General features: G+C 34.3%; 3 protein-coding genes across 6 annotated transcripts; 2 read left to right on the top strand and 1 right to left on the bottom strand.

The window, feature by feature from the left end:
• Nucleotides 1–123: 123 nt before the first annotated feature.
• Nucleotides 124–3,842, top strand: LOC119369830 (putative LRR receptor-like serine/threonine-protein kinase At3g47570). Of its 4 annotated transcripts, XM_089724820.1 has the most exons (4): nucleotides 124–970; nucleotides 1,057–1,165; nucleotides 1,354–3,154; nucleotides 3,267–3,842. In XM_089724820.1, exons 3-4 carry the CDS (start codon nucleotides 1,753–1,755, stop codon nucleotides 3,671–3,673), a joined length of 1,809 nt encoding a protein of 602 aa, XP_089580946.1. In that variant the 5' UTR covers nucleotides 124–970; nucleotides 1,057–1,165; nucleotides 1,354–1,752; the 3' UTR covers nucleotides 3,674–3,842. The 4 variants fall into 4 exon arrangements, with proteins under 4 accessions (XP_089580946.1, XP_089580944.1, XP_089580945.1 ...); XM_089724818.1 differs by having other exon boundaries at nucleotides 124–1,165; XM_089724819.1 differs by having other exon boundaries at nucleotides 1,057–3,154.
• Nucleotides 3,843–6,679: 2,837 nt separating this feature from the next.
• LOC105633573 (aspartyl protease UND-like) lies at nucleotides 6,680–8,529 on the bottom strand. Its single transcript, XM_089725116.1, has one exon. The coding sequence runs from the start codon at nucleotides 7,707–7,709 to the stop codon at nucleotides 6,882–6,884; it is 828 nt and encodes a 275-aa protein (XP_089581242.1). The 5' UTR covers nucleotides 7,710–8,529; the 3' UTR covers nucleotides 6,680–6,881.
• Nucleotides 8,530–9,121: 592 nt separating this feature from the next.
• On the top strand, nucleotides 9,122–10,221 carry LOC149494052 (uncharacterized). The gene is made up of 3 exons (XM_089724943.1): nucleotides 9,122–9,383; nucleotides 9,633–9,895; nucleotides 10,000–10,221. The coding sequence occupies exons 1-3, from the start codon at nucleotides 9,122–9,124 to the stop codon at nucleotides 10,219–10,221; spliced, it is 747 nt and encodes a 248-aa protein (XP_089581069.1).
• Nucleotides 10,222–12,028: the final 1,807 nt, after the last annotated feature.

Raw genomic sequence — 12,028 nt, forward strand, 5'->3', positions numbered from 1 at the left:
AAATAATTAATCGAAGTCTAAATTAGGTTGTAATTTAGATTTATTCTGTGCACGTGAACTACAAACTCAAATTTATGCAAAAATTTATGGATAAACATTTGAAATTTTAATATTTTTCAATATCTTGTCTTTCTCATAAACAGTGATTCTTATATGCATTCACGGGCTACTAAATCAGTCAACCCCGTGTCAAACTGATACTACTATGCATCCTCCACCCACCCATAAGGAGGGTCTAAAGACAGCACCAAAAGTTGAAAATTAAAAAATCCTGTCTGTACCAAGCCGCTCACCTCTGGCAAATAAATTAAGTGTGAAATTGGATGAAAATTCAAACTTTTGAACTATTGTTTTCTCTGTACCTATCGCATTTCTCTTCATACACCAAATAAATATTCCTCAATTCCATCCATTATCTTCTCATTTGATCTTCATCTTTTATTTCATAGTTCTTACTTCAATTTCTCCATGAACAACAACCTATTACATCCTTTCTCATCTCTTTGCATCTATGTTCTTCTCTTTTTCTTTACCTCTACTACCTTTGCTTCTACCAGCAATGAGACTGACCTCAAAGCCTTACTTCAATTCAAAGCCAAAATAACTCGAGACCCATTTCAGGTTTTAAGCTCATGGAATCATACAATCCATTTCTGTCAATGGCAAGGCATAACCTGTGGTCGGTCACACCGGCAAGTCACGGAATTAAACCTGCAGTCCTTGGCACTCGATGGCTCTATATCACCTTACATTGGCAACTTGACCTTTTTGAAGATACTGAATTTACAAAACAACAGCTTCAGCTATCAAATCCCGGAGCAGATTAGTCATTTGAGAAGACTGGAAGAACTCAGACTGAATAACAATTCGATAAGTGGAAAAATGCCCAGTAATATATCAAGTTGTTCAGATCTCATTGTTATTCGGTTAGGTAATAATAAGTTGAAGGGAGATATTCCTGAAAAATTGGGTTCGTTATCGAAACTTCAAGTTCTTTCCTTATTTGAAAACAATCTATCAGGAACTATCCCTCATTCACTTGGAAATTTGTCACAGCTTCTGCTACTCTCCTTAGCTGTCAATGGCTTGGCAGGAACTGTACCTTACTATTTAGGCCAGTTAACCAATCTTCAGTTCTTGAGTCTTCACACAAATAGGCTTTCAGGTATCTTCCCTTCATCAATCTTTAATATTTCCTCCATAACAGAATTTGACATAGGAGTGAATCATCTCCATGGAAATCTTCCTTCAGAATTAGGCTCTTCACTTCCTAAGATTTGATTTTTTTCTATTGGTGCTAATGAGTTCACTGGACAAATCCCTTCTTCTTTTTCTAATGCCACTAATTTGCAGAGACTTGCTTTGGCAAAAAACAAGCTTACTGGACAAGTTCCTTCTCTGGCAAAGTTGAATAAACTTCGTGGTTTTTCTGTTTCTTTAAACTATCTGGGAAATGGGGATTCTGATGACTTGAGTTTCCTTTACTCTCTTCTCAATGCCACTGTGCTAGAAATATTGGGCATTAATGCAAAAAACTTTGGAGGAACGATACCTGAAACCATTGGCAATCTTTCAACTAGTTTGGTGATATTTGCACTTAATAACAATCAAATAATTGGAAACGTTCCATCTGACGTAGGCAATCTTGTAAGCCTGCAGGATTTTGAGGTGTGGAATAACAAACTTTCAGGTTTTATTCCTGATAGTATTGGAAAACTTCGAAATCTAGTTGTGTTTGCTTTGCACAATAACATGTTTTCAGGAGAAATTCCATCCTCTATCGGAAACTTAACGAACATAATTCATTTCCTCGCTTCTGAAAACAACCTTTCAGGTAGTATTCCATCAAATATTGGCAAATGTGAAAACTTGCTTGCATTAGATCTTTCTCAAAACAAATTTAGTGGTTCCATACCTTCACAAGTCCTAAATCTCTCTTCATTGTCTATTTATCTTAATTTATCTCAAAATAACTTTACTGGTAATTTACCTATTGAAGTTGGAAACCTGAAAAACCTTGGTGAATTTGATGTTTCCGAGAATAAATTATCTGGTGAGATTCCTAGTAGTCTTGGTAGTTGTATAAGCATGGAAACACTTGACTTGAGTGGAAACAATTTCCAAGGGTCGATACCTGCAGCTTTGAGTTCATTAAAGGCTCTTCAAGCTTTGGATTTATCTAAAAATAATTTATCAGGTGAAATTCCGGAATTTCTGTCACATTGGAGAATTTTGCAATATTTGAATCTCTCCTACAACAATTTTGAGGGCATGGTGCCTACTAAAGGCATTTTTGAGAATGCAAGTGCTACTTCAGTTGAAGGAAATAATATGCTTTGTGGAGGCATACCTAAGTTTCATTTGCCTAAGTGCCATCCTTTAAGGCATAAGAAAAATAGATTGACTCCTACATTGAAGTTAGTGGTTGCTATTATTTCTGTGATTGTAGGAGCCTTATTGGTATTATCAGTTCTGTTTCTTTTCAGGTTGAAGCGAAAGATAAGAAAGGAACCTGTTGTTTCAAATTTTTCAGATAAGAAAATTTTGGAATTATCTTATCGAACTCTGCATAAATCTACAAATGGATTCTCTTCTGATAATTTGATTGGTATGGGAAATTTTGGTTCTGTTTATAAGGGAACACTTGATGGTGGAGCAACCTTAATTGCTGTCAAGGTGTTTAACCTTATGCGACGCGGAGCTTTCAAGAGTTTTCTTGCTGAATGTGAAGCCTTAAGAAGTATTAGACACAGGAATCTTGTTAAAGTACTAACTGCTTGTTCAAGTGTAGATCACCATGGAAATGATTTTAAGGCTTTGGTTTATGAGTTTATGGTTAATGCAAGCTTAGATGACTGGTTGCATCCAACTGTAAGCACAAATGAAGAAAGTGAGGCAACAAAGAAATTGAACATTCTTCATAGACTAAATATTACTATTGATGTTGCTTCTGCTCTTGATTATCTCCACAATAATTGGGAAACACCAATTGTTCATCGTGATTTAAAACCGAGCAATGTTCTTCTTGACAATGAACTGACAGGACATGTTAGTGATTTCAGGCTCGCTAGATTCCTTCCTCTCGAAGCAATCTATCACAATAGTGAATCAAGTTCTACTGGAGTAAGAGGAACAGTTGGGTATGCTCCTCCAGGTAATCTTGATTTTACATAAAACTATAATGTTCTAATTAATAGTGTAACTCTATCATCGTCTTATGCAACTTTATATTCTCTTAACCAATAATTCTTTTGAATAAATTTTAGAATGTGGAATGGGTAATGAGGTATCCACATACGGTGATGTGTACAGTTATGGAATTCTCTTATTGGAAATGTTCACAGGAAAGAGGCCTACCGATGAAATCTTTAACGGATCTTTTAATCTTCATAACTTTGTCAAGGTTGCTTTGCGTAATAATGTGGTGGAGGTGGTGGATCCGGTTCTTGTTTCAGAAAAAGTTGAAGCAATTAGTAATGTATCAGTAGAGTGCTTGATTTCAATATTTCAAATTAGAGTCGATTGTTCTGTTGCATCACCAAGCGAAAGAATGAGCATTCCTGATGTCATACGACAGCTCGCTTCAATCAAAGACAAACTTGTTGGAAATGAAGTGCATAATGCAAGAACAAGTTCAATTTCTATTGAATCAGCAGAAATATCATTTGAATAGTTCACTTCCTATTAAAAAAATATTTTTTTTCTTTTATTTTAATTTAATGATTTGTCATCAGCTGGGTAGCTCTACCCATCGCATTTCTTTTACAAGTTTTTAAACATTGTGTCTCTGTGTATATTGTTTGTTCTTTTATGATTTCAATTTATTTATGCTTCCTTCATCATGTTTATCTCTGTGTTTGGGGAATTGCAGAATGGTTATAATGTATTGTGGCTTTCAACAGGTAAATTTTTAGAAATTCTTGTGAAATCAAATTGACATGGCTTTGCTACTAAATACGCAAATTAATTAACTTAATTAAAAATTTTGCCACTGAATATATTGATTAGCTACCAAATAAATAAATATGAAATAAAAAATTGAACCGATTAGACTAATCAGTGACAGCCTAAAATTAATATTTAAAAATTCACAAAAAATATTTTAGCGACGGATTTGACTATTTTTAGCAACCACCTTTCACCTATTTAGCTATTAATTTTCTGTCGCTAATTTAGGGAAAATAAATTCTGAAAATTAGAGAAAAATTAATAAAATTAAAACAATTGACCAAAATTTAAAAACTTTTAAAAGATTGTTGTTTATTCTATAACTCGGCCTTCTTTTTTATACAGTTTCCTAATCAGTCACGATCTAGCCAATCACAGAATACATTAACGGCTCACGATCTGGCTAACCATCATCTCCCATAACGCTGTCTATTTCGATACATTCCGTTTTCTGTTCTCTTCTAGTTCAAGCCGGACCTAAAGGTATATAAGTTAAATTTTATCTTCTTCCCCAACGATCCCACCAACAATTCCAACAATGACTAGCCAGTCCTCTAACTCCTCCATTCTCTGCGCCTCTTTCAATCAAGATAATGGGTACAGCAGTATGCCTAAATTTCCAGATTTTTTTAAATCTATTCTTTTCTTTGTTTATTTAAAAAATATTTGTTTATTTTTTAACATATTATTTTCTTAGGATGTTTATAATCTGCTAGAGTTCCGCATTTGCCTGTTGGCTATGTTGCAAAATGGCACTGAGTTGATATGGTAATCAAATTTGATAATTAGATCAAGAATTGCACATGAACGAGGATTTATAAAGAATATAAACAAGAGGTTGATAACAAAGGAGGATATGCTATCCTCATCTAAGATAAGTATGTGGATAATCAATTAAGATGATGGAAATGTTCTTCTATTCCTTTATACCACCCATGTGATTAAATTTATCTTGTATTTCTTATTGTGTGTAGTAACAAATGTTTGTTGTATGGACCACCACTGGTAGCAAGTGAACAATATATAAAGACTTGGGACTATTCTTACCTAATTATTATACGAAAGGGGAATTTCTTCACTTTGGACTATATTCCAGAATAAAATAATGAGAGTTGATCCTTATCTAATGATTTTTTTTTTTTTGGTGTAGATTTCTAGTTTTTGGCATGTGGTATAAATAAATAATACTGTTGTGTCCCTGTTGGTAATTTTTTGCAGCTATCTGCATGATGTTATCTACATTACAAGCTTCGTGCAAATCACATCCATATCTCTGGAAAATTTTGGTACACATACCTGCTGGTAAGATCCCATAGATTAATCCTTTTGTAAAATTGCATCTAGATGTACAGGGCAACACTCATAGCTTGCTTTGGAAATTACACCTTAGAGGCTAGTAAAGGACGAAATCGTATACCAATTTGTTTTCGAAAGAGTTATGGTGCCCAGAGTATGTATACTTCTGCTAGGGAATTCAACTCTCCTTTATTCGAATTGGAAAAACAGTAGTTCTTGTTTGTTTCTATATGCTCCTAAGATATACTAAATGAACCTGAAAATATCTTCTACTTCTTGATATTCAGATTAGCAAGCTTTAACATATTAGTAAAGGAAGCAATCGACTCCTTTTAATGAAGTTTTGAATCTTTGCTTCCATACTGAGGGAGTGATAGAAAATGCATATGCATGTGTACTGACACAAATGCAAGTGCAAGTTAATGACTTTTTCTGGATAAGTTTATATATGTATTTATAGAAATATTTTAGATTGGCAATGTCCAAGGGTCATGCTATATTTCTATTCAGAGAATTAGTCATACTGTATATCCCTACACTTAGGAGAAAAATATCTGATAAACCTTTCCCTCTATTCCAAAATAACGGCCCATGTCACTTATTTGGGGTGTCCCAAATTAATTGTCTAGATATTTAGTTTAGTAAATCAATAAGTCTAAAGGTTATTTTTGTGAATAATACCCTTCAAATAGTTTACCTTGATTTCTGTACATCTATACACTAAAGGATAAAGTTAGTAAACTAACAAAACATAATTCATTCAAAAGAATTTTCCTAATCTCCGTATTAAAGTCAAACTAGATTATAATTTTGGGAGTGAAGAATTATATTCTATGAAAAAACCAAGGTGGAGTTATTGAACTGTAAAATATTTGCTTGAATCTGATGTTTATCAGCAATAACTACTTAATTGGTAGGTTGATAAAGCATTTACATAGATCGGTTTTCCTTGCTTGTACTTATTGAGACATTTGTTCTTATATTTGGATTGCCTCCTAACAAATAGCATGTATGAGATCAGTTAGCATGATATTTGATACGTGGTGGAGTTACACTTCCTTAATGCTTTTCAGATACCAGCATTTGGAGCATACAAATCTTTTGGATTCATTAGAGGATTTTTATCACAAAGCTCTGAGGTACATTTTCTTCTCCAGTTCTAATCATTTTCAAAGGTATTAAAGGCATTTTCGTAAGATCTATTATCCTCTGTTAACTAGGGAGATATGGAGGACGAAAAGACTCGCAAAAAGAGGGAGAAACTGGAGAAGAAAGCTTCACGAGCCAAGTTTGTGAAGACAAGAAATAGATAAGTCATTGTATTGAAATGAGTATACCACCCCTTAGGAGTAGTTACTTTTTAAATGACACAATTTCCTTGCCAACTTTTGATAAGTACAAGTAGAAGTTTAAAAAAAAAAAAGGAGGTATTGATCAAGGAAAACTCTGCAATGCATAATTTTTCAGTTTTGTGCCACTGATGGTTGTTGTTGTAATACCATGACTACTAGAAGCTAGAGCAAGAGCTATTACCAAGCAATGATTTGCGAACGTCACAAATAATAGAACAAAGGACTTGCAAACCAATGTATGCATTTATGTTCTATGTATGATTTGTGAAGCCTGTGATGAAAGATTCAGTCAACTAGGAGTTCACAATCAATCCTCTGGAAGAATAACTCATGTTTATCAAGATCATAACCCATATTATGGTATTGCTGAGCCATTAACCCAACTACAGAAAAATCTGTAAAATTATTGCTGTTGGTGCTGGCTTGTCTCATGGCCATGCAAAGTACATATGGTGTGGCTTGATAGAACATGCTTTCACTGTCCAACTCTAAATCTGCTCCTCCTGCGAAGTGAAATGTCACTAAAGTAAACCCAGTAAGGTCCTGGTCCACTCTTCCCTTGTAACAGAGAAATGACTCTCGCCAAAATGGTATAAGGACTCTATCCAAGAGAGACTGAACTTCATCACCAAGCGCTCTATATAAATTTTTGGCCAACCAGGTTAGTGCAGTTCCAGAATCAATTATTACAGCTTGTCCTTTCCTTTTACTTCTAATTGCAGTAGAATCTATGTTGAGCCTTTTTTCCCCAACACTAATGCCTTCCAGAGTAACACAGTAATGGCCAGCAACTACTTCTAAAGGTGTTGAAGAACCTTCAATATTTGCACCATCGCCGATGACCAACTGGTTATATTTATAGTGAGAATCAGCAATGTTGCCTATGCAATAAGAAAACTTAGAACCCATTTGAGTTACAAAAGATGTGATTCCATTGCCTAGACCAAATATGCCAGTGAAACGCCGGTCTCTATAATTGCCATTCTCATGGCTGCATCCGAATACCACATAAGGCACAGCATTTGTGCTTCCATCTGAATTGTGAATGATGATTTGTTCAGTGGCAAGAACTCCGACGGACGGCAGACTTCCCACGTAAGTTTGGTTGTACATGCACTGATTCAACCAGTTGCATTTGCTGCCTGGGGCATCGCGGCACACAGTGTCCCTACATGACAAGGTAGCATAAGTAGAAGATTTGGAGGGGTCTAGTAATGAACCAGGCTGTTGTAAACAACGTTTGCAGGGTGCTCATTGTACCCATAAGAGACTACTGCCTGTGTCCATTATTGGTAATTGTGGAACAGGTGGTTGTCCGATGGAGAAACTCACCATGAACAAGGGTTCAAAGACACTAGGAACGAGATTTAGCTGAAGATCATTTCTGCAATTATTTCTTGCAATCTGCGCATACAAGTAGGCCATCCAGGTAGCTGAGGCTTTCATAGTTCGTTCTGTTCGGTCTGCAATAGTGTCATTTGGGTTGTAATATGGTGAGAGAATGGAATCGTGGTGAATCAATTTAGTGACTGATCGTTTAGGTCGGAAAGTGGAGGCTTCAATGGTTTTTGCAGAGATAGCCAAAATCAGGAGTAGCAATGAAAATAATCCACATGCAGTAGCCATTAACGATAGTAAAATGAGAATTTGTTCTCGCTTTATATCATTCTCAACAAGGAGCCTGAAAAGGGTAGCAGATGTAAAAGAAATAGGAAAGTAGGATATAGAAAAGGCCATTTGTCAATTATGTCTAGATTGAATTGTCTTGGCAGTTGGAAGGGTAAAAGCTTGTTCTAGTTATGCTTCATATATATATGTATTTGGGTTACGAAAATGGCTTCATATTGCATTATATTATTAGAAGAAAGAGAGAAGGAATGAAAAGATCATGATAACTAGTAAAAATGAAATTAAGGAAAGAGTTTTAGGATTATGGGCCTAATATTCAAGGAGGATTATTGAATGAAAATCCAATAACTATTACATTTATAATTTTCATGTGGCTCTTTTACTGTCAATTATAGTTGTTGTTAAAGTTATAGCTATAGCTCTTGAAGCTAAAATTGATGCAAGTGATGTTGACAATTTTTGGAGAAATTTTGTTAAAGTCATTTAGATTTTTTGTACTTTATTGAAGTCAAGAAGTAATTGAATTACCTTACTTTTAGGTAGGTTTGGTGAACAACCTTCCTTGATTTAAGTTTGGTAAACAAACTTCCTTGACTTATGGAAGGTTGGTGAACAAACTTTAGAATAAGTTTAGTATAAATATTTACATTATGCTGTAATGAAAAAAATGAGAGGTGAATACTTGTTTCTCCACACTTACAAAATCTGTAGATTTTTCCTTCTTTGCAGATTTTTCCTTCTCTTTCTTAATTTTTCTGCTCTTCTAAACCAACAAGTGGTGTCAGAGTAACCTTGATCTCAAAGGGCTGTGTGTGTGTATTTGAGTGAAAATCATAGTGAAAGCCACCAAATAAACCAGAATTTGTGAAGTTTTTTGTTTATTTGCTTTTCCTCAAATGGCTTCCAGCAACATGTCTCTTTCACCACCTCATTTTAATGGGGAAAACTATCATGTTTGGGCTAAGAAGATGAGAGCTTATTTTAAAGGGCTTGCATTATGGCAGTATGTGGAGGAAAACAGAGTACCTCCACCTCTTAATCAAAATCTAACCCTTCAGCAGATTAGACAACATGAAGAAGAGGTTGCCAATGCTCCAAAAGCTCTGTCCTATATCCATGCAGCTGTTGCGGATCCTATCTTCACCAAGATTATGACATGTGAGACAGCACATGAAGCTTAGGAGAAGTTAAAAATTGAATATCATGGATCTGAAAAAACTAGACAGATGCAGGTATTTAATTTAAGAAAAGAATTTGAAATGTTGAAAACGAAGGACAATGAAAAGGTAAAAGATTATATTGATAGAGTTGTGAAAATTGTAAACCAAATTCGATTGTTGGGAGAAGAGTTAGAAGAGAAGAGAATTGTGGAGAAAGTTATGGTGACTCTCCCTGAAAAATTTGAAGCCAAGATTTCTTCTCTTGAAGATACTTGGAACATGTCACAAATATCATTGAATGTGCTTTCAAATGCTCTACAAGCTGTAGAACAAAGAAAAGCCTATAGGGAAGAAGAAATCTTTGGAGAGAAGGCTCTTGTAGTGACTCAACAACCAAAAATGAAGAAGAATTTCAGAAAAATTGGAGGAAGGACAGATTTCCACCTTGTCCACATTGCGAAAAACCAAACCACACTGAGAACTACTGCTAATTCAAACCTGGAGCTCAATGTAAGGTTTGTAAGCAATTTGGTCACACCGAGAAAGTTTGTTCTACAAACCAGAATCAATAAACACAAGCCTATCATGCACAAGTCACCGAAAATTCTGAAAAGTATGAAGAACAACTATTTGCTGCAAATGAAATTGAAAAATGTGGTGTCTCAATTGAAGCTAAAGAAGCATGGCTTGTTGATAGTGGCTGCACTAACCATATGACACCAAATTTGGTGAATTTCGATAGCTTGGATACAAACTATTCTTCAAAAGTTAGACTTGGAGATGGTAGGCTTGTTGATGTTAAAGGCAAAGGAGATGTGATTGTACAAACTCCTTAGGTACAAAGCGTGTTTCCGATGTTCTTTACGTACCGGAACTAAATCAAAGCTTATTTTCGGTTGGTCAATTGCTGGATAAGAATTACATTTTGCTATTTAAAGATAAAACTTGTGAAATAAGTGATCCTTCTGGCTCAAAGTTATTTGCTGTCAAAATGAAACGGAGAAGCTTTCCTCTACATTTAAGAAACTTCGAAGAAGAATCTTGTTTGAGTTATAAAGAAGACTCTGATTTGTGGCATAAGAGACTTGGTCATACTAATCTCAATTCATTAAAATTGCTGTAATCCAAGAAGTTAGTTGCTGATTTGCCATCTGTAGTTAAAAATAACAATGAATCCAAAGCCTACAGAATTTTGGATCCTGTTACTAAACAGTGTATGTCGGCAAGAGTGTCAAATTCGATGAGAAAGGTGAATGTGATTGGAATAAAATGGAACCAGAAAATTCTAAATCAATTCTTGAACAAGATCATTTCCAGCAAGAGCAAGAACTTCCTGTTGATAATGAAAAAGAATCAAATGAAGATGATTATGCAATTAGAGGGACTAGATCCCTAGATGAAATTTACAGCAGATGTAATGTTGTCTCACTTGAACCAACTCAAGTGGATGAAGCCTTAAAATTGCCTGAGTGGAAAGCTGCGATGGAGGAGGAGTTGAAGATGATTATGAATTTTCATCAAGAGAATCCAACTAAAATACTTTGTGACAACAAATCAGCTGTTACTATAGTTAAGAATCCAATCTTACATAGAAAAACCAAGTATAAAAAATCAAGTACCATGCAATACGTGAAGCTGAAAAGGAAAATAAAATTTAGGTTGTTCATTGCAGTTCTGAAGACCAAACAGTAGATATTTTCACCAAGGCATTGCAAAAACCAAGATTTGAATTTCTTAGGAATAGACTTGGTGTTTGTCTCAACTCTTGCATCAAGGAGGAGTGTTAAAGTTACAGCTATAGCTGTTGAAGCTAAAATTGATGCAAGTGTTGTTGACAGTTTTTGGAGAAATTTTGTTAAAGTCATTTATATTTTTTGTACTTTATTGAAGTCAAATTATCAAATAATCATTTTCAAATAAAATTTCATCAAATAATCATTTTCAAAAAAATAAAAAAAAATCTTATAATTTACCTGAACAATTTCATTAGTTGTAGTATAGGAAACTCATTCTTCTCTTAAGTCTTTCCATATGATCAATAATTAATTGCTATAAAGATTGTCCATTATCTGCTTAAGTGGAGCACTTACGATTGTTGAAAAAAAGTTTCACAGTCGTGTTAGTGGAAACACAGATAAAAGCACTAGGGAACTCTTTTTTCTTTTGTTCCAATAGTTTTTGGGTTTGAAATTTCTTTTCAAAAGCTGTTCTTTCATTTTTTCTTTTTATATGTTTTTGAAAAATTTATTAAACCTTAAATATACAAAGCTCTTTTAACAAAAAAAATAACTATTTTTTTTAAAGGAAAAAATAACTATTATTATATCTATTTAAGAACGTTTAATTCGAGTATCTAGGAGAAAAAAAAAATTAATCGAAGTCTAAATTAGGTTGTAATTTAGATTTATTTTGTGCATGTGAACTACAAACTAAAATTTATGCAAAAATTTATGGATAAACATTCGAAATTTTAATATTTTTCAATATCTTGTCTTACTCATAAACAGTAATTCTTATATGCATTGACGGGCGACTAAATCAGTCAACCCATGTCAAACTGATACTACTATGGATCCTCCACCCACCCAATACAGAGGGTCTAAAGATAACACCAAAAATTGAAATTAAAAAAGTCCTATCTGT

This window comes from Jatropha curcas, chromosome 8, assembly GCF_041381405.1.
Source record: "Jatropha curcas cultivar XTBG-Jc1 chromosome 8, XTBG_Jcur_1.0, whole genome shotgun sequence".
In the NCBI taxonomy this organism is placed as follows: Eukaryota; Viridiplantae; Streptophyta; class Magnoliopsida; order Malpighiales; family Euphorbiaceae; genus Jatropha; species Jatropha curcas.

Coding starts and splice junctions, on each gene's coding strand:
- LOC119369830 (XM_089724818.1), top strand. CDS start 1,753: ATGTTTTCAGGAGAAATTCCATCCTCTATCGGAAACTTAACGAACATA. Junction 3,155..3,266: donor AGTTGGGTATGCTCCTCCAG/GTAATCTTGATT, acceptor AATAAATTTTAG/AATGTGGAATGGGTAATGAG.
- LOC105633573 (XM_089725116.1), bottom strand. CDS start 7,709: ATGTACAACCAAACTTACGTGGGAAGTCTGCCGTCCGTCGGAGTTCTT.
- LOC149494052 (XM_089724943.1), top strand. CDS start 9,122: ATGGCTTCCAGCAACATGTCTCTTTCACCACCTCATTTTAATGGGGAA. Junction 9,384..9,632: donor CTTCACCAAGATTATGACAT/GTGAGACAGCAC, acceptor AAAAATTTGAAG/CCAAGATTTCTTCTCTTGAA. Junction 9,896..9,999: donor ATTCAAACCTGGAGCTCAAT/GTAAGGTTTGTA, acceptor AATTCTGAAAAG/TATGAAGAACAACTATTTGC.